Source organism: Poecilia reticulata, linkage group LG2, assembly GCF_000633615.1.
Source record: "Poecilia reticulata strain Guanapo linkage group LG2, Guppy_female_1.0+MT, whole genome shotgun sequence".
NCBI classification, from domain to species: domain Eukaryota; kingdom Metazoa; phylum Chordata; class Actinopteri; order Cyprinodontiformes; family Poeciliidae; genus Poecilia; species Poecilia reticulata.
Window position 1 is genome coordinate 35,727,645 of NC_024332.1, and position 22,550 is coordinate 35,750,194.

Genomic DNA, 22,550 nt, shown 5'->3' on the forward strand with positions numbered 1-22,550 from the left:
GTTCAAGATCAAACCTTTGGGTGGGCTGGGATCAGGACCTCAATGGTGCAACTTCAACCCAAGCGAAACATCAAGAAGAAAATATTACACAAAATGTACGCCAGGGCTGCTTAAATGTTTTGTTTTCTGCAGAAAAATAAAAATCCTTTAGGCGACTTGTACCATCTGTGAAATGGACTGCAGAGATGAAAACTATGAACCTCACCATGAATCTTGTGCCACGCTGTGTGAAGTACCTGAGAGCATCCTAGTCTGGGGATAGTCTCTCCTCTAAGGGAGTGGGTTCACCATTTTGGCCTAAAACACTGCTATGACCGAGGGCTGATATCAAAACATCGTCCAGGAGCAAAGTGGTGATGAACAGTGTTTTCCCCAGCATGGCGGTGGAGCATGTTCCAGGGGAAAAGCGATAACTGAGTGGTTCAAGGTCAAATAGAGAAATTATGGCTCATTGCCAGCACTTTATTCAGATCTTAATTTCGCTGAGAACCTTATGCAATGCTTTGTATAAACTGTATGCATTTCTTAATGAAAGCCTTCTGAACTGATAAAATGTTTATTATCCACTTCTGTGTGCGGTAAACATATAACATTGAAAGAAAAACGATTAAGCAAAACTGAAGCTGTAAATCTGGAACAACTACATTTATCTTAAAGGTTTTGATCATGACTGCACAGCCACAGAATAACTTGACTTTTAGAGCTTGTTTACAGACAACTCTGAAAAGAAACAACCAAAAAACAAGTAAAGACACTAGAATGGTTTGCACTGACAAGAAATTACATGCATTCTTTAGTGAAAACAGTATTTTRTTGCTTAAACAATATATATGACAACTATGCTGTGTTTCCTTTACAATAGCATTAGGTATTTACATGTATGACAGAAAGCAGGTAATACCGTCAATAATTTGTTGAGTTTAGCTTTGAAATTTACTGCATTTTAACTAACTTTCAATCTCACATGCATAGAAAGTTAAAAGAGACACAAAGACTAACTTATAAATTTGCAACACTACCCTCACAGCCAGCATCAATAACACAAAGGCACTTTCACTCTTGCCAAAGAAGCTTTTCACCAAGTCTCTTTAAGGCATAACTTGTCTTTAACTTTTCACGCTCTAAGAATTGCACTGGCGGTCCGTAACCCCGCCGCATTTAACTCCCCTGGCAGCACTCGAGTTATATAACCCAACATAAGTCACAACGGAAACAGTTTGTTCCTGAATGAAAGCGTTGGCTGGTTTTATTTATGAATCCCCACTCCGTCTCCCTAATGTGTGCATTGATTTGATAATAGAGCTGTAAAAACAAGACTTGGCACTGGTGACATATTTAATCATAAAACTCAACTCACCGTTTGAACCTAGAGTACAGTCCAGTGTCCACAACTCGGACAGCCGGTTCATTTTACCAGATGAGTACTGGACATCTTTGGCAAGAATAAAGAAACTGTCTATCAGTCTTGCTGACATTTTATGTAACATATATATCGATCTCATAAATCAATTTCAAGCTGTTCCAGACAGCAGTTACTGGCTCTTGATGTACGTTGCAGTTGCAGTAACAGTAGCACAAGGTCCAAACTGTCAGAATCCTCTCGTTTTCTGTTTAGACATTTCACATCAGTCAGTCCAACGGGGTCAGGGTCAGGGTCTGGGTCAGCGCTGGCCGGTGATTCTCATTGTATGACACGTCAAAGCAACACAAAGCAACACCGAAATCAAAACATCACAGAATTGASAGACTAAAAAGCTCTATACTGTCTAAAAGTTTGATATTTAACTCTAAATTGTCAATCAAATTAACAAATTGCAGCAAAACATGATGGCGCAATATATTAGTTTTCAAATAAATAGGTTGTTGTCAAAATTGAAATATATATTATATAGTTGGTTTAACTTCAGCTAGAGGAAATTAAATATTTTTTCAAGTAGTTTGGATTAAGAGAGAGCAAAACAAAAACATTCGAATGAAGAACACAAATATGAAAAAAGAAAGGTTTTATAATTATTTTTTTCACTTTTTCTTGGAACAAATAAGCACAAGTTGAAGGACAGTGTTGTRGATTAAAGCTTTCAGGAAGGCACTCAGCTGATGGTGCCTTCAGAGAAAATCACATTGCGTGATTAGCTTTTACTGCGGTTCAATGTGGTTCAATTCAAATGAACTTCAACTGAAAAAAATAAAATAAAAATAAAAAATCAGTCCTCAGGTGTGCAAAGCCGCTGGAGGCATGCATACTTGAAAAGATTTGCTGCTGTACCAATTAAAGTTGGTTCTCAAAAAAAAAACCACACAGCTAAAAACTCAGACTTGATGCCATCTGTTAAAAAGTGTGAATATCATTTGTCATTTTCYTTCCACTTCATAATTTGGTACCATTTTGTGTTCTTTCTCGATGAAGAACATGCTGTATGAGGCTATGAATATTTTTTGCAAGGAACTGTATTTTGCCTGAATTAATTTCTAATAAATTTCAATACATTCATAGTTAATACAAGAAACACAAGGAATTTTTTCTTTTTTTTTTTACAAAGGTTTTYGCTTCTCCATTCCTGCAKGTTACTGAATTTATTCCTCTTGGATCTGCCTGAAAAGTTGTGGTCATGAAAGAGCCTCCATCGSGTTAGCTCAGAAGCCACTTTAGCGCTTCAGTTTACGTCAGTGGTCTCTGGGTTTTACTTATTTGTGTGAGACARTTTGGGCTGATTTTGGTCAAACAGGAGCTCAGGCTCAGGCTTGTTTTGACACGTTTCTCTCTTTGGCGTCTGTTGCAAAACCAGACTCTGACCACCTCCTTCTCCAGATGGAGGCCTTTGGCTATCCGGGCTATTTCCTGAGAGGATGGCTTAGTTTTCTCCACAAAGCTTCGCTCCAGGGCCTCCTTAGCTCCCAGGCTGCAGAATCAAACAGGGAACAAAAAGCAGAAAGCAAAATCCTTAAACACTGAGTGAGCTGGATGRTTATGCACTTGTCGTCCTCACTAAGTGTACCTGATGGTTGTTCTCCTTTTCCTCTTCCGCTCATTCATTCCAGTTTTATCGCTGTACAACGCTACAAGGAAGTCAAAGAGTATTTTGTCATTGAAGCTTATGAACGATTGAAAAAAAAAACATTCAAATGCTACAAAATTCAAGCATAGCTTTGTTCACGTAAATTTCTTAATTAATTTTGTCGCTTCTCACTTTGGCTGAATTAGTCTTAATTAATTAAACATCAATTGACTTAGCTCTCTCAAATAGCAGCAGATTTTCTCTTTTTTAAATTCTGCAAAGAAAGTAAATSACTCATGTGAAATCAACCAACAGCAGAAATGAAACAAATAAGTTGCATTTATGTCTGTAATTACATGAACCCAAAGCGAAACTTTTGACGATATATGTAAGATTTCTTTTATCACTTCAACTCAGTTATTGTTGTCAAGTAATTTGAAAATTATGCTTCCCTTTTTCAAACCCGATTTATCTATGAACATATTTAGACACTTTCATACTGTTTCAGGACACATTGCTTCGGTTTATCTCTTAGCATTTACATTCTGCTGATGCTCTGAGATTTTAACAAGAAAAATCTTTAAAAATCCTAATAATATTCTTGCCATAGAAAGTTTTCAATACAATGTTTTAAATTGTTTTGCTGCTTCTCATATTAAGCATATTTGCCACAACATGACAACATAAACGAAGGTTTGAGGGGTATGAAGACTTTTCCCAGGTACTGTGTATATATTTTTAGACATCATACTTTTGAGATGTTGCATAATCCCTATTCTCAGATGAAAACTAAGCTTCTATTTCAGATGTTGTCTTCTCCTTCATCTTCAGAAAAAAAAAAGCCATAGTACACTGGTTAAAATGGAGCAAGAACGTACATTTTTAGCACCCCATCCTAGTAATACCACTTATATAAAATACTATGGCAACAAATCAAAGGTGCAGGTTTAATGTTACTGGATAAAGATGACACCTACTGTAAATAAACACTGCATGGGGGATGATGGAGTGGATTCGTGTGACTCACCACCAGCCAGCTCAGCCTCGTCGAGCCATTTTGCCAGAATGGCCTTGAGTTTGCAGGCGTTCTTAAAGCTCAGCTGCAAATTTTCAAAGCGGCAGATCGTGGTCTGGCTGAACTCTGAGCCGTGCACTGCGGCAAGAGCCTCGCCTACATTAGTCTGAGTGTAGCCTGGGGTCAAAATAAAATAGAAATAGCAATGCCTCACAGAATGCAGCCAGCAGTGGGGAAGCAAGATGATTGCCGAAAAAAAGAGAAGAAAAACAGAGCAGAACAAAACAAAGCAAAATTTAGATGAAGAGAAAGCAGGTTGTTGTAGGTTGTACTCACCCAGTTTGATCCGGCGTATTTTGAAGTCATTAGCAAACATTTCCAGTTCTCGTATCTGCGGGGAGTCCATAGGGGGAGCTTCTTCCTGCTCCCGCATCCCTTTCCGATGTGCGTCACCTTTCACTTCTCCGCCGGGGCCTCCAGAGACCTCRTCGGCTGAAAGGAGTGTAGACGGCAGCGAGGAAAAACCGTGGCTTAGAGCACAAGAGCTGCTACTGAGTCCGTGGTCTGGAAACTTATATATGCAAGGAGTCAGAGAGCCTGCAGAGAGGAAAGTATGACAGAAAGAGACGATGTAGTGAAGGTGAGACACTTAGAGAGACGCCCAATGACTGGCAGAAAGTTTCTGAAAGTTTCTTTGAGTTCTTGTTCATTCTTTTTTTTTGAAAAATTATCTCAGACTGTTTGAAAAAATTCTTTGAACAGCAGGTCTGAACTTTAACTAGGCCATTGACAGGTTTTTCTCCTGCAACGCCTTGTATTTATTTATCTACTTCGTTTTATCAACTCTGGCAAACTTTCTTGTCTCTGCTGAACAAGCACAACAAGAATGATACTGCCACCGCTCTGTTTCACCATAAGGACAGTGTTGTTAGGCCGGTTTTCAATGATTCCCCCCCCCCCCCCCCCCCCCCCCCCCCCCCCTCCCGTACACAGAATTTTGTATGCAGGCCTAAAGGTTCCAATTTTATTTGGTGTGTTCCTTGATCTCCATGATGTTGATTTTACACTATTGTTCTGAAGTCTGCACAGTACAGCGGGTTTTTTTTTTTTTATCAGAGTCTCTAAAAATTTTTTAATCCTCTAAATGTTTGTGGATCTTTTAGAGTCTTTTATTGGGAACCAGGACTTGAGTTTCTTTTTGCAAAACCTCTGAGGAGAATGATTGCAGTTTTATGAGCTTGATTGAATGTGTTTCTTAGATAAACACCTCATAATGACAATTTCCACCCTTTAGTGAATAGAAGGTTTAAACCTAATCAGTGCCTCCCTCTTCATCTTCTTTTTGTGAAACAGCAAGTAGACTTAAGCTATCATTATTGCATCTACAGACAGGCACACACTCACAACCAGCGCCCACCGCTGCGCTTGTGGAGATATTTGTTGTGCGAAATTGGTTCTCTTTTTGAAGCTGCACACTTGGGTGACAGCTGAGCCAGTTCAATTTACTGATAAAAACAGAGTGCGGCGTCTGAACAAGGTAGTCTGTGACATGAGTGCTAAATTAATCTCAATGTATTTTTTTAAGGGACTTGCTGAATAGCTATTCTTTTCCCTGTCACTTAGCACAATATGCTGAAGTTTACCGGTAATTTAACAAAACTCACCTTTGGCTTCGGGATTACAACGCACAGATGAGTTCCCTGCTTGCACTTATCTTTTAAAACTCTGCATTCTGATGAAATACAAAAAAGAAAATCCGTACAAATAAAGTACTTAAGAGTGGAGGCGATGACTCTGGCTGGTAATTATGCATGACAGATTAATGACAGGCGTCTTCCAGAGAGTCATGCAGGGAGGAATCAGATGCTATGATTTGTTTGAGCGTCAGAGAGAAACACGATGGCCAATTGTCTACGAAATGCATAATTCTAATTGCATGAGGACAATTATAAAACCACTGATTGATCAATCTAATATTCTTACTGGAACAATTGCATCACTTTTATTCGTGTCAGGACTATTTGAACATTATAACACCCACAGTGAGCCATGCAATACTCCCCTTTGTGTAAATATGGACACAGTGCAAATTGTTACACAACAGCAAAAGAAAATGAAAATGTCATCCTTTCTTTGTCATAAGTTAGTTGGCTCATAGCGCCAAGTCAGTTTTTCTACCTTTTTTTCATATATATAGCCACATTTTATTGTAGTTCTGTTCCCCTTTTTTCATGTTGGCCTGATAATATAGCAAATATCTTTACTGATATTTAGAAATAAAAAGTGTAAATATTTGTGAATGTTGTGCGTGCGATGCTTGGTTAATTGTTAGCAACTAGAAAGAAATCTCACACTCTTTGTGACCATCAGCACGCTCTTGTAACAATTACTCCTGTCATCCTAACGAGACTTGTCTTTTGGAAATATATCCATCCATCCATCCATCCATCCATCCATCCATCCATCCATCCATCCATCCATCCATCCATCCATCCATCCATCCATCCATCCATCCATCCATCNCATCCATCCATCCATCCATCCATCCATCCATCCATCCATCCATCCATCCATCCATCCATCCATCCATCCATCCATCCATCCATCCATCCATCCATTTTCTTTATACCAGCTTTTGGAAATATATGTATACCATATATTTTCAACAGGTTTGAGTTTGGAGTCGTCCAAATTGGATGTTTTGTTGGAACCCAACTGTGTTCAGGTTCAAACTGCCCAGCTCCTGCTTTCAGGTCTAAAATGTTGTGGTAGCTTGGTAAACTTGAACTCAGTTGGGTTGTTCCTCATTATGAGTGGAGAGCAATCTTAGATTGTAAAAGATTGGAAAATGTATTTGAGCTGGAAAGGCAGAGTCAGATAGCCTATGAAGCACATCGGCGCTATTCTTTGTTGTTGCTCAGATGCATGCCATGGCAGGAAAGTTTTGATCATGATTTTACCATAATGTATATATATTATAAAACAATCTTTATATAATTTAATTAAATATGAAAGGTGATTTTTCATATCCAGTTAACCCTAAAAACACAAAAATAAGAGTTCAAATTCAAAGTTAAAAACAGATCCGACTGATTTTGATAAATGTCTGGCTGGCACTGCAGACACACCTCGGAAAAAACAGTCACCCACCAAGTCTGTATCAATTCTTTCCGTTCAGACACAGGAGCCTAACCCTGCAGCTATTCAGGGAGAGACAGGATATTGCCTGGACAGCAAGCTGCCATCACATTACAATGCCTCCGTGCAAAATTATTGTTAAAAAGTGTTATCTAATGTATGCAATAGATAATCTATTCACGAAGGTGTGCTTTTGTACCATGACAAACGTGTTTATATCACTGACATTTTCAAAAATGTACTGTTTGTGCTGTTTTTCACACAATTTATGATGTTACATGCAGTCTCAATATTAGACAGCTTTGAGAAATCAACATTAATCCTGATCAATGTCACTATGACCTGGTAACTTCAACACTAGTGGATGGATGGTTTCTGAGGCAGATAGGTTTTCTATTTCCCACTCATCTCATCAAGGCATTTTGTAATTTCCACTCAGTTGTGCCAACTACTTATTAAATTATTTACCTGTTCCCTCTGAGGCCAATTAGTTACAATGAATTGTATTCTGAGGTATCAAAATAAAGGGGGAAGGAGATCTGACATTTTTATTCGTATAAATTTTAAAGACAATATATTGCTTTTTTCTTACCACTCCCTATTTGTCCCCTATTCATATCTGAAATATAGAATTTCAAAGACAACATTTAAAAGTTTTGTGCTTTTCTTTCTTAGGAGAAACTTTTCTTTTTCACCCCAGAGAATAAAAAAAACTTTTTCTAGTTAACACACCTTAAGGTATTCCCCACACACACACACACACACTGAGCTGGTAAGAGAAAGTGGACCTTTCCTGGGCTCTACCTAATGCATCCACTGATGTTCCCTGGGGAAACAGCCATGCTACAGCGAGCACGGCAGTTGTTTGTGTGCTATGCAGACGTACCGGGCAGCAGTCACTCCCCACTGCCCTCCCACCATTACACAAGTGGACTCACTGGCTGTATGAAGGCTTCTTGATAGCCTTTTTGCCAGAGATTTGTTTCCTTAAGCAAAGCCAAAAGGCAAAAAGAATGCAGCAGCTACACTTGAATGCATATTCACAGCAGATCTTTTTAAAATAAGGTTTGGTTTTGTTACAGCCACTGCCTTATCTAACAGTACCTATTTGCTATCCTTCTAAAAACTGGTTTTACTCTACGTCAGGTTTAACTTTCGTTCTTTCTTTAGCTCTGTTTTGCCAATCAGCCACAGTAGAAGACGAAATATGGCCTTTGACTTGACAGGATGGCACACGGATACCTGTAGAAACTTTTCATATATACTTCCAACCAGAGAAAACTTTTCGATTAATGTATATTATTTCAAATGTATATCTGCGAGGTATATGAATAATTTAAGGCTGATGTCTGGCTCTTAAGTCATTATTGCTGCATAGATCCATGTGCGTGTTCACTGAAAAGTGCATAATATGCATTACAATTCTACCCTGCAAATAAAAGGGAAAGTATCTAAACTGGGTGCACCGTGGTGAAMATTTTTTTCTTGAGCTATAAAGGCTTAAAGATTGGAATAAGGGAGCAGAAGCTCCTTTTTTGAAATCCAAAAATTTAATAAAAAATACTTGAAATGACAAAACCAGCTAGAATCTTTTGCCCAGAAAGAATTTGGAAGTGATTAGCTTTTAATTTCATGCCAGTTGGTCTGCTGAATTCCCAAACATTTACAAATACTTTCTAAACTTTTATTGAAACGAGCAAAATCTGAAATAGTCAAAAATATTTTCCACTATCCTTGCATTTAACATCCAGTCAGTATTATTCTTTGCCAACTGATTTAATTACTACTAATGAAACAATTTAAACCCATATATGTCTTGGTAATTCACTTTAATGAATTACTGTAATTAGAAAATGTCCTAAGTCTCATRTATAATTTAATTTAATTCATATTTTTTTGAAGATTTTATATTACAACTTTTTCCCATTGATTATTTTTCAATTTATTATTGAGTCAATTTAGCACTATCAAAATGAAAAAGCTGTCACCCCTGATCAAAATAAAGTAACACTGAACCTGCGCTTTTGGCATATCTAACATTTTTATTACATCAYTGTCTTATCTTTTTACTAATGCCTGGCCATCTTGGAATGAAAATCCAATGTTCTACATGCTGCTGCTCCTGAAAGCAGAAACACACAGCAGAAAGCTCAGAATGCTGTGAGTCGGAGCCAGCAGTGATTCAGCATGCCTGAGTCTTCGTCAGCGCAGACAGAAGAAAACCGCACAGCTAAACAGCAAAAGAGGCAAAAATGACCCTGCTGAGTATTCTGTGATAACTCGTGCTTCACATGCTGCAATATTTCTATTGTTAATGCAACCCCCCCCCCCCCAAAAAAAAAGAGCATATCTTAGGCACAAAAAGGTCTTGTTTTTTTATTTTTCACATGTTACAACAATACCAACTCTATATCCCCTTTTGAGCCATAAATCTCTTTGAGCAAATTAAATAACCCTCATTTTGGTGATTCATGTGAGGCGACTATCCACACCAAGATCCCACTTTAACGCTTCATTCACATCTCATTACATTCCTTACTGATATTTCTTTATGATGTGGCCTGTCAGTCCACCAAATGGTAATACTTATTTCTTCTCGTGTGAATCAATATCTTTTCGTGCTGGCATGTATTAATCCAGATACCTTCATTGTGTTCCTTTCTTTAAAGCTGACAACAAAATCTGCACACAGGCCTATCTTTAGTGGCCTGATTTCACCATTTATTCACTTGCTMGAAGAAAATCTAAGATCATTGAAGTGACAAATTAGTCTTCCTTCCTCCCAGTGGTGCGGAAGGTGGGCCTCTTTAATTTCATCTTAATGTCCTTWAAGCACAGTCTTTGACAGCATAAATGGATCAATGCTGTCAAATTGTTCCAGACAGACAGTGGATGTCGCTGAGATAGACCTCAAATAATTAAAGCCATTAGCTTAGGAAGTAATGTCTGAAGCAATAGAAAACATTGTCAACAACTGTAAATTATTTTCAGGGAACAGGCTTCTTTGGGTATGAMATTATTGTTTAACAAATTGTGAAAAGTCGTATATAAATTTACATCAAAACCACTGATCACTTTCTTCAGAAATTGAATGAAACAAACATTGATTCTGGGGATAGAAAGAGTTAAAACCTGCATTGAAACTTTTGCTCCTGCTGACGGCTAAATACCTCAGCTCCTGAGAGGATTAAAAGGAATTAGCAAGACATTTGTCAGTTTTGGTCAGCTGCAGCACCAGATTGTTCAAAAGAAAGGTAATAAAGTCCTGAATTAATTTTATCTGACAGCAAACTCGAAACTAATCACAAAGTAAACACATTTCCTGCCTAATTTAATGGAATTAGCCTGCAGGCGAGGGAATGCGTGAATGTGCGAGTGTGTGCAGAGTGAGGATCTGTTCTTTACCTTGTAATGGATTTGCAGCACTCACCATGTTGGGGTGAGGGACGCCACAGGTCTGCAGGATACGTGTCTGAGATATACTGGCAGAAAGCATCTCCTGGGCTGCAAAGAAAAGAAACACGCAGTATCTTATTAGAACTAATAAAACGCAGTTGTGGATAAATTCAATGTAATTTTGGTTAATCAAAATCTGTTTCAACATTGCAATATACGACAAATGTTTAGCAAGTTATTGTTTTCCAAGTTGATGTACAAGGGAAGGAAATTAAATCCTAAGATTTGGGTATGAAATTGGGGTACGAACTGGCAAAGGCCTGTTGCCATTGGTGACTTGTCATTGTTAAAAACTTTAATTATTTTTGGGGTGCCACTAATTGAACCACTAATATGTTTTTTTTTCTGCACTGAACAAATGCAGTCAAATTAAACATTTTCTTGTTAGTCAAGACTAAGACTTCTCAAACATCTTTGCCAAGAGATGTGGAGGGTGACATCATGCTATTATTTTCTGAGTTAATTTCTAATGTCATACAATTTATTGCTTCTGACAAAAACACTTATTTGAGTTAACTGTCTACTGGATCGGTACATAGCATTCTTTACAGTATGACTACTCTAACTGAGTAGTTTTACTGCAAATTGGCCATTTCTGCATTTGGATAAAACTGGTGTAAAATAACAGCGTACATTTTTCCTGTTTTTGCTGATTTACTAACTAATTTGAAACTCTTTGACCTCATTTGCTCACCTGTCATCATGCCATAGGTTGCTTGCTGGTTGCTGTAATGGCAGGGGGTGACTGGGTAATGCAAACTCGGAGGAGCGTTACTGAGGGCGTTCCCAAGAGAAGAAGTGGACAGGTGCATGTGGGACCTCTTAGAGGTYTGACCCAGGGACAATCCTGACGATACCGATGCGGAAAACCAAGAAAAAAACAAAACCTGTTTTTATTTCCCATACAGAAAACACTGGTTCTAACATTCAGAAAATGTTGCCATGTCACTGATGTCTGATAATATACAACACACATAGAAATGTTAAATTTTGATAGACAATTAGAAAAACATCACGTGATGTTGAATAAGATTGAATTATGTATCAAACAGTGACTTCATAAAAATGGATTTTTTTCATGTTTTTCCTCTGGATTCAAGTTAAAGCCATTTTCATTCAAAGGGTTATTATTAGTCATATATAATTATAACATCTGTCCCAATTGTCTGGTAGGAGAAGGAAAGTTGTCCAGTTTACCCTCCTCCAGAAATAATAGGCATTGCAAGGATTTCTGAGCTGTTTTACTGATTTGTTACTCATTGCCTATACTGCTGTGGGATGATGCTGGGAGGAATACAGATTTGGTGACAAAACAAGACACATGCTTTGATGATGGCTTTTATCAAAAGCTCCGATTTGCATGTCGCTGTAAATGATCTTGCTAACCGCATAATTATTCATGGTTCATCTTCAGGCAGTTTTTTTTTTTTTTTATCTCACTCCAGGCACTAATGAATGCTCACTGCCATTGTTAAGATCAACACAAAGTACTAATGGCAATGTGTTTCAGTGAAAACAAAGATAAATACGGTACCATTTTATGGCTTTCTGACTGGTCTTACTTGTGAAACACATGTGTTTAACCTGCATGTGATTTTACATGTTCTGTTTCTGCATCTGCTACATGAACATGTTCTGTTTGATCTCATCCCATCTCTTGTGAGTCTTTGCATTTAGAAGGAACTTCAATCCAAATTAAAATGTTTTTCCACAATGTTCCGTCATGAGGAAGCGTGCAGGGAGATTGAAACAATTATATTCCCAGATTGCTGGGCCAAAGTAACATATTAGATACATTTTTCATGATTAAATTCAGATTTTGAAAAAAAATATGCATCAAAGTTGCATTTAATTTACTGGAAGAAATATGTTTTGATTAGACTTTAACATTTATGTGTGTCTTAAACTGCCAATAGATCATTTAAGAATTAAATCAATTAATATTGATAAATAAATTCAATAAACTTTTATTACAATAAAGAATTTTATTTTTCTTAATAGGCTTTAATGGACAAAGTGGCATGTAACCTCAGGTGTACAGGAATTGTCTTTACCCCCAACATGTACCTGTTATAACAGTTATGATTAGTTAGATATGCCTGAAGGGATGTCGATGCTCAGGAAATCAAAAGTTCATATCTTTCCTGGAAGAGAAGGATTAGAGCGATTGTTCTTGGYCTTCACCGCTACAGCTGGGATTTAGCATCTCGACAACACAATGTGGATTAAGGTTCATGTTAATTACGCTTTCAAAAGCTTTGCTGCGAAGCGTTTTTGTAAGCTATTTTTGTCTAAAAAAAATTAAAGGAGCTTAAAAGACAAAGACATCAATTGAGCTAAAAGAATTTAGAAATAACCCTTAACAATAGAAGTATAATCTCACAGACAGYGCATAACAAGTAGGAAGAACATTATGGACTTGATTTACCTGCAGAAACCATACCGTGAGCATGGGATGTGGCCGGTAAACAGTCACCGGTGGAGCCATGGTGCATGAGGATTGGTAAGGGTGAATCGCCTGCCAGCGGGGTGAAGGAATCAGCACCAAATCCCTGACATGCCATGTTTCTTTGGCTTTCTTTAGCAGTCTTAGTGTTAACTGATGTCTGTCTCTTAAAAAGCTTTCTTTTCTTTAACRCACAATAACTCACTTTATTTGGTCTTGTCTTCCATTGACGTTTTCTTCTCTAAATTGCATTCTTAAAATCTGWCATCTTGCCTTCTTTCTTGAGATTCCGTCTCGTCTTCTTTGGCCTCTCTTGTTCTGCTGTCTTTTTCTGACTGCGTTAGTTGTCTTACACCTCGAGTATCGTCTTCTTTTCTTGTCCTTTTTTCTCTGGCTCAGTCAAGCATGCATCTCCCTTGAGGCACTTGGGGAATATGAGGGTAGAAAACWGCGAGAGGTTAYTTTTTTCSTTTCAGCAACTCYGCCAAAACTCTTTAAAGTTTTAAGCAGAACCCTCAAACGAGGTGAATACCAAAATGGTTCATGTTCGATTYAAAATCACTATTACACCTGCTGAAATGTGAGTCTCCTCTAATGAGAGCTAAACAATGCAGCCCTGCTGGTCTGTTCTAACCTTCGTCGATCAATGGAAGTCAGCATCTGTCATGCCCTCAGCATTTTTCTGCCCTACTCTACTGCAGGTATTTATATCCCACCTACATCTAACCTACCCCTCTCACAACCTATGAGATTCCCCGTTTCCTGTCTAGCTGCTCTCCCCCCACCTTTCAATTCTATGTCAGTGCTGTAATTGCTTGTTGTTTGTACTTACCTGTGTTCTTCTCATCCCGTTTCCAAATCCAGGATTAGGGTACAGAGCTGCCGAGAAACCTGATCTCCTCTTCCCCTCTGCCTCTTTACCTCCGTCTCTTTCTGTCTCCATGATTACAAGATTGTGAAGAAACAATAGCAAAGTAAAGCAAACACAAAAATTCTATAGTTTCTTAATGTTTATTTGGAAATACAAGTTAGCAAATGACATCGGTTGAAATTTCTACTACCCGTAGTAGTAGAGTTCGAGATGAATTCAGTTCCCAGAGMATCATTTACAACTTGTTTTGTTTGTGAAGTAATAATCTTCATATACCAGTAAAGGAAGAGCATGACCACCAAAAGCTTGTTCAGAATGAAAGACCTGAACTCTTAGTTCTTTAAAAAAAAAAAAAGGTCCCAGACCTTTTTTGTAYGGCCTCATAATAGTTTTCATACACTGAACATTTACAGATTTATTTATTTTTGTTATAGTCACAAACATCAATATAATTTATTTATTATTTCATGTGCACAGACCGAACGAAAGTGCAGCATTTTCTCTACTGCTTTGCAAAACAACTCAATTCTGTCAGATTAGATGAAAAGCAACATTCTGTGTTCATCTCCATCAATTTCTAATGAACTTTGACCTGCTTGCCTGTCATGACGTTGACACCACCATTTTTATGAAGATGATGGAAAGTGCTTTACTATACATAGCACTTCTGCATTAAGTTGTTTGAACGCCTACTTTCACTTCCGGCGTCATCACAACACATGTTTTGCATGTTAATATGTCTCCTAAATTGCTACTGGGAAGTAATAACAATTTTCTCCATAATTTTCTTAAACTTCTGAGAACCTCACAGAACTGCTGTATTTATTATGAAATTATATTAAAGAAAGGCAGACCTTATTTTACTAATTATGTAATTTCTGAAGACAATTAATAACAATCAAGTTAATTTAGGAGTATCAGAATAAAGGGGTTGGGACCAAAACACACATCAAGTTTCAGATTTTTACTTTATATAATTTTTTAAGACAATGACTTACCTTAGCACCACTTCACAGATATGCTCTATTACATTGCACATAAAGCTTTGTCCCCTTAATGTGACAAAATGTTGAAAGTTTCGCTGTAGCATCTTGATATTTTGACTTGTTTAAAGCAGTCTGATTAATGTCTCTATCGATTAGGTGTACTTTAACTCTTCCAACTCCGTTCCATTAAATTTCATCAATGGGAACATCGAAATAGGTGCTTAGCACTCAGGTATAGTGTGGAGTTTATGATTGAATTCATAAAGCAATTACAAAATGAGAGTTAACGTAAATGATGAAGGTCAAGTTTGGGCTTTCAAAAGCAGATTGTAGGACTGATTGAACCTAATAATCCCATTTGATTGCACAAAATACTAAGAAAGGATCTGTCCACTCTGAAAAAGCTGCAGCTCTACTCTGCTCTCACGTTAGCACATATGAAGCCATGTTTTTCTAAATCTTCTAAATATTTTAGAAGATATTTTTAAGGGAAATATGTGCTGCAAAACTGTGGAAGCAAACATTACACCTGTGTAAAAGACTCATGTGTGGCTTCCATCTGGGGATAATGATCTCAAACACATGTCAAAATTCCTAATGATTTATCTCTGCAAGTGCAGGCAAGGTGTCTTTCATATCCCCTTCTTTTGTGTGAGATTAATATAGACTAAGATCTGTGGATAAGCCTTGAGAAAGCACCTCATGCAAATGCAGAAGGATTTGAAAGTTAAAGTCAAGGATAACCTGTTCCTGAAATACGGGTGACATTCCTTTTATTATTATTTAAGGCGGGTTACGAAGAAATTACAATCCAAGTATTCAAATGTCTTGATTGCTACTTTTGAAACGTTGAAAGCTAAAGTTAATTGCCAGTTTAGCTTGAGACACTTTTGTTCAACTTTTGAACAACTTTGACGAACACGTTCCTTGAACCAGACGCCTTGACATGTCTTGCGGGAGCTTTGGGACATTAATTGCCTCTGTTTTTGTTTCAGGTTGATGCAGACTGACCTGGAGTTCTGACCTCAAAGAGTCCAAACCAAAACAGAGCTACTGTTCGAGAAGATAGGTCACAATTACCATTGTTTCAGAGCGGTGTATGAGTTGTGCTCTGGATGCAGAGAGCTCCAGGTAAAGACAATGGGTCTCATCAGTGTGAATAGAGGTTAATCTGAAGAGTGTGACCACCATGCGCATTCTGTTGTGTCTGTATTTGTGTTTATCCTTAGCTCTGCTTCACTATTGTGGGTGTAGGTGGGCACCAGGTGGAAAATAGCTAGTGGGTGGCAGGCACGATTCAGCTTGCTTAAGCTCATGCAAATATAAAGAGAATGCACTGACAATGTTCTTCCTTGGAGTAGGAACTGACACGAATTATCCTGAATGAGTTTACTCGTCCTTTTAATCCCCCCAAAATGAGCAAAATTAGTGATGGGAGAAACTCTTAACTTGTGTTGTTTCAAATTACCATTTATAAGTCATAAATGGAAGCATCAGCCCAAAAAAATATGGAATATAGTCATTTTCTGCCACTGATTTCTTTTATTTTTTATTAAACTCCAATATTTTCAGAATTTAATTAAACAAAACAAACAAAATACTAAGCACTATTATCTTTGAATAAATCAAAGCTGAATCTAAAGCATTGCAAAAACAACTGACTGTAATGGTGATACAAAAAATATCTCACCAATACCAGAATCATCCTTAAAATAATTTTTCTCTGTCTTTTTTCTCTAAGCCAAGAACTCCCACTCAGGCTGTAGACCAAGGTCCCAGCTGGTGAATTGCATGACTACTTGTACACTGTGAGAGAAAACCATCATTGTTTTAAACAAGTTTTATGCAGAAGTTATATTCCAATTCTTATATGAGTTTTCACAGAAAAAAATGACCACTTTGTCTGTAATAAGTACATTTTGAATGGCAGACGTATATGAGCACCAAGAGATTGGTGACAGAAATCTCAAAATTTTCAGCTTCATCAATCCTGAGTGGTCACCTACCAGTCAGAAGCTCAAAACTGTGACTTTTTTTCTTTTTTGATCCATGAGTGAACTATATTGAGCTCCTGCCAGGTGGTGCGAACAACAGCACTCTTCATTGTAGAAGCTGTTGCAGAATGAAGATTCTGTAAMATATCACGGGGTTTGCTCTTTTTAGTATCAATGATATGTTTAAAATGAAGTCAGGGGAAACACCTTATTTTAAAGGGGACGTTGATTTCTTCTCAACAATTTGAAACTTGAGGGTGAGAGAGATCCGGTTTTTCAGCAAATAACAGGAAGGCTGTGACAAAAGTTCTCTGTGTCAACAATTTGGAACTTTGTTATGTAGCACGCTTAATTTAGAAAGGTTAGCTGGGTTTTGTAAATCTRATTAAGATAAGAGTAGGATTCCATTTGTGTAATGYTAGGCACTCTAACTCAAGGAAAACTCAGGATAAGCCGAAAATTGGCATTGGCAGGTTAAATGTGTTGAAAATTGGACATTTTAGTAAACTGGTCGTGTGAACATGACTGACTTGTCATCTCTCTTTGTGGATAAATAGTAATTTTATATTCAGTAAGCTTTATAAAGGGCTTGCTTTATATCAATTCAAACAGATCTTTTTATTTTAGTACTAGATATGTCCAAGTTGGATTATGGAATATAATCGTTTTAAAGAGCATGATCAAAATATTTTACAAAAAAAAAAAAAGATTGGTCAAAGATTACATACACGTAATGTTTTTTTTTGTTGTTTTTTTTATCGTAAAAGATTAAAATCCTTACAAAATGCTGTGGAYATTGTAAAAGTCTCAAATGCGTGCACACTGCTAGGAAGTATTTTTCTTCAGCCCTTTTAGACAATATTCTGAGTATTCTGAGGTACGGTGAAAACCCAGGTAATAAAAGAATAGGATTGCAAAAAAGGCAAAGCTTTCCCATGAGTACGCAAGAATACACTTCTGCACAAACCAACACACACACACATGTGCATATACAGACCCTAAACCCAATTAGTGACGAGACAAAGAGTCAAAGGGGTTCTCTTAAAGCACCTGTCCTATATCACCCCCTTCTTCACTTACACACACAAACACGCACGCACTTTTGAGCATGCACTCACACACAAATATAATTTTTCAGCATTCACAAATGAACAACTTCTCTATTATTTTATACAAATAAACAATATGATCCATCCTGCATCAACTGAGGTGCACACAAATTTATTCTGCACCTCCCAAACATTCAAAGTCACAAACAAGAAAGCGCATATCCTTTCACTGCTCCCACTACTGCAGTGGGAACAGTGCTGGGTGACACATTCTCACAGGTATCACATCCATGCTTACAGTGTGCCAGGTGTGTTTGCCCGCGTCTATGTGAGCGACAACAACAGAGCTCCCTGCAAAATGTGATGGCACAGCCCGGCGGGGTTCATTCTGGTGTGCATGTGCGGGACGCCGTGCTTGTGTGTGYCTTCTGCCTGCCTGGAGAAAACAGCCTTAAACTCCTCCTGTTATCATGAACATATCACGGGGTTAGTTTTAATTCACCTTTGTATGGTGAATTAAACCTGAGAACAATGTCAGAAAAAGACCAGATAAATTATGTTCAGAACATGTTCAGCAGGCAGTGCATGTATGGCAAAGAGGAAATTCACTGAATGTAGAATGCTTTTAACAATATACTTTGAAAGTAGGAATATTGTGTTGTATTATTTCTATGATCAGCGATGGAATATAGAATATAAAATCAAATAGTTGTTCATTTAACAACAAAAAATGTAAGTAAAATAATCATTATGGGAATCATTGTGAAAATTGTAGAGTTCATAGTTATTAGCATTTTAGAAAGAAAAAAAATCACTGTTACTCTCATCTGAACAGAGTCCATTCTTCAATKTTTGCTGTTTCCCATTTATAGCTTACGGCAAGCCTAAAGGTCCAAATATGGTTTGGTCAATATTGCAGACTGAAAGGAATTTGAGCCAGGATTGTCAATATCACATAGTTTATATAGCACTCATTGTTTCTCTGTCTGTAACAGCCTTGCTCTTCAACAACTTTAAGAAATAATGAAGCAGCTTTTTGGGTGCTGATTGACAGAAAATCAGAGAGAGTGAAGCATCAGGTAAATGTAGTAAAATAAAGGTCAGTTCGACATTGTGTGCATCACACATGACAAATGAGGCTGTTTGGCTTTTATGCATCAAWATKTACGTGGATACGACAAATTGTAGTTTTTATGAATCATTGTGTTTATTGTAATTCAGTTTCTTATGTGCTTTGCTCTGCAAAGGATACGTGTTTTTTTTTTTAACACAACTATATTATCTTGGTGGTTTTTCAGATAGAAGCTGATAGTATTATGACATATTGTCATAAGGGACAAAACCTTSACTCGAGTAACAGTGTTTGAATGATTAAAGCTGATTTTAACAGCAAAAAAGCAAAAAAAAAATAAAAATAAAAAAATCACTAAATCACTAGTGAAAATTTATATCCAGGATTTAAAAAATCTTATTGATAGATGTATTTACAAAATTCAGATGAAAAGCTGAATTCTAAGCCTTTGCCACAACCTAAAGTCAAACATTTTCTGTTAACAACTCCACATTTCAAAAAAGAAAAAGAAAACAAACTTATTTACTGACACTTTTATAGTGCGAGATGGAGGGCATTTTCTTTTCATCATACAACATGAACTTTATTGATTGACTCTGCAGCACTTTCTACGCTTTCCATTTTACCCAAGCAACCGGTGACTGCAGAGAGGCAAAGATGAAACTGAGATGCCTGTTTTTCACTTTCTGCCTCCATTCATTATGCAGAAGGGAACACAGAGGTAAGTTTGTTGGATGCTAGAATACATCATGGCAGAGGTCAGCTCTCCTGATGAATATCAAGCAAACCTTCTGCAGCGCTCCTGCTGCCATCTGCCCGGAGCTGAGCCTGACTCACAAACGACGCCTTGAACGTATCACAGAGGGCTAATTTCATCAACATATTCAAAAAAACCCCATTCGAACCACAAAGGTTAACCGTGCAAAGCGAGAAACTGGAGCGGGTTCTGGATGTGCTCTCCTTGGCTCCCGCAGATTACTATCACTCTTCATTAGGCAAATGTCAGCTTCAGATATTTGCGAACTAAATGACAGCTTAGCAGTTGTTATTTACAGATTCTGGCTCAACATTGAGGGACAGCACTGATTTGAGAAGAACTTTCCACTACATTTTGAGATTTTAACAACTAAAACATTTGTTGTAGCCAGAATCCAATCTGACTTAGACCTGTCTTTGAAAAAAAAAGGTGGTGCAAAAGAGGACTTTTACACTTCTACAGATATTGGCAAACTAACCCTACAATCCTTGGATGATAAAAACTGGAAAGCATTTTCAGTTGGAAAGAACTTTGTCTCATCTGTCTTTGTCTGATCTGCTGACAAGGTTAGAAACGCTGCAATCAAATGGACAAAGCATTTACATTTCCTTGCAAACAACTAGACAGGTGCAAGTATCTCTCTGCAAAACTGCATTGAAATGCCTGAGCAATGAAGGCAGTCAAAAGCAACAAGCCACAAAAACAATGTCAAAAATGATAATAATGTTATAGACCTACTGTGAAACTCCATCTGAGGTCTCTGACCATTGCATTTCCCTTGAACCTAACATCCAACCAGAGTCTCTGCCGCGAGCTCACTCAGTATTGCTTCTGAAAAACACACTAACGCTATTAGACTTGCTAAATATATTTATTACACAGCGTATTGCATGTTTAAAGAGACTTTTATTTTACAATCCATATACAGTTGTGGCGCTCGCTGAGTTTCGCCCACGGCCCTTTACATAGTCAACTCTACAGATGCTGCTCACTGCTCTTTGTGACTCTGCTTTTTTCTCTCTCTCTCTCTTTCTGTCTCCTCCTCTGCTTTCTTTGGTGGTGACAGCATGAAGGACAAATCAACTTGAATAAGAAAATGCTGCAGAGAGAGACAAGAAAAACTACTTGGAGAGAAAACTTTGTTAAAATCCGCGGTGAGACGACGAATCAAAGTTTATTTCTCTGGTAGTTTCCAAAGAACATCTGCTGAACAAATGTATAACAGGATGTAGAATATTTAATACATATTACTGAATGTACCGTAAAAATCAGCAAWCTCTAAATAAAATTTGTCATTTAGCGCTGTTCTGCTAGGTGTATTTAGCATGTATGGGGATGAGACRCATCCAGATGAGTTGAGTAGAAACGCTCTGGTAAATTAACACTTGACAGAGGTGAGGTGGGACTTCAAAGCAAATCAAATCAAATGTGAAATTTCACTTAACACCTAAAGTTCACCATCTTTTCTTGAGGGCTCGGTTGGGCTTTTCAAGAGTCTGACAGCTGATCAAAYGGGGAGAGAAGAAAATACRTAAAAGCAAACGAAAAGAACGAGACATGAAAAATTACTATACATGAATAAGCACATGCACACGGGATTATTTGCATGTAATTTAATCAGGTTGTTTAAAATTTGAATTGCCACAGAAAAATGCGAAAAATAAAAGGGGGAAAAAAAATCAAACAGGCAGTAACCAAGCAACAAGAAGACAGTATAGTTTGCTCATCTGCTTCATAAGGCGCCAAGTCCTGTGAGTTTCCATTAGTTTTTTCCAGTTATATAAAAAAAAAAACCACGTCAACAATAAAAGCTGATAGGAAAACACTGTTAATTAACTTTATTTATTTCATGCTGCTTTTGCACATTAACCTGTGAGGTTAAGCATTCCTGTTAAACATGTCATGAATCTCTCCTTAGAGATTTTAAAAAGCTTGTATGTTTTCCACATTTTTCTCCTTCCATCAACAAACTTCAAGGTTTTTTATGTTGGACCAATGCTAAGCAGTTGATAATTGTGAAGTGGAAGAAAAAAATGAACAAGGTTTTCATCTCTTGTAAAATCAGAGGCGATAAATTGCCTTAAGAAGTCACCTAATCACTAAAGAAAATAGTTAGTCCACCTGTGTGTAATTTAGTCATAATATAAATCCAGCTGTTCATTGATGACCTCAGAAGTTTGATAGAGAATCGTAGGAAGCAAACAGTGTCATTGAGATTAAAGAACACAGATATCAGGGATAGATATTTTAGATGCAGGGTTTGGTTAGGAAGAATATCCAGAACTGTGAACAGCTCACAGAGCAATGGTCAAGCTTTCATCTACAAATACGGTGAGTATGGCACAAACACAGAGCCAGGAATCCCAGTGAAGGAGAATGAATACTAATGCAAGCAGCACATCCATAATCTCATCAGTGTGCTTCCCTTTKGTTCTCAGTTATCATGATCTGAAGTTTCTATTGTACAAGCAAGTTAAACTAAAACTAAGCTAAACTCATAGATGGTTGATGAGTCAGACTCCCATCTTGAAAATGTTTTTAAAATGATTGCAGTTTTTCCTATTAAAAATCAGTGAACCACCAGGTTTGTTTCATACACATAAAAAGGGCAACAGACACTGACATGGTGCTAGGAAAAAATGTTCTAACAGAGCAGCTACAACCAAAGACCCTTCCAGTCAATCTGTCAATCACAACTGATAAACTGAACACTAACGTATAGTATAGTCATTGGTTATATGATCCTGAATGCAGAATAAAAATTATGATA

General features: G+C 37.4%; 1 protein-coding gene across 4 annotated transcripts; it reads right to left on the reverse strand.

Annotated features, from left to right (window-relative positions):
- Nucleotides 1-542: 542 nt before the first annotated feature.
- Nucleotides 543-20,605, reverse strand: pou1f1 (POU class 1 homeobox 1). 4 transcript variants are annotated; one of them, XM_008403665.1, is made up of 9 exons: nucleotides 20,519-20,605; nucleotides 13,884-13,988; nucleotides 13,034-13,475; nucleotides 11,300-11,452; nucleotides 10,555-10,653; nucleotides 4,348-4,608; nucleotides 4,024-4,188; nucleotides 2,997-3,057; nucleotides 543-2,900 (listed from the first exon to the last, which is right to left on the reverse strand). In XM_008403665.1, exons 3-9 carry the CDS (start codon nucleotides 13,167-13,169, stop codon nucleotides 2,660-2,662), a joined length of 1,116 nt encoding a protein of 371 aa, XP_008401887.1. In that variant the 5' UTR covers nucleotides 13,170-13,475; nucleotides 13,884-13,988; nucleotides 20,519-20,605; the 3' UTR covers nucleotides 543-2,659. The 4 variants fall into 4 exon arrangements, with proteins under 4 accessions (XP_008401887.1, XP_008401880.1, XP_008401895.1 ...); XM_008403658.2 differs by lacking the exon at nucleotides 20,519-20,605 and having other exon boundaries at nucleotides 13,884-19,219; XM_008403673.2 differs by lacking the exons at nucleotides 13,884-13,988; nucleotides 20,519-20,605 and adding an exon at nucleotides 13,622-13,872.
- Between the last annotated feature and the right edge of the window lie 1,945 nt (nucleotides 20,606-22,550).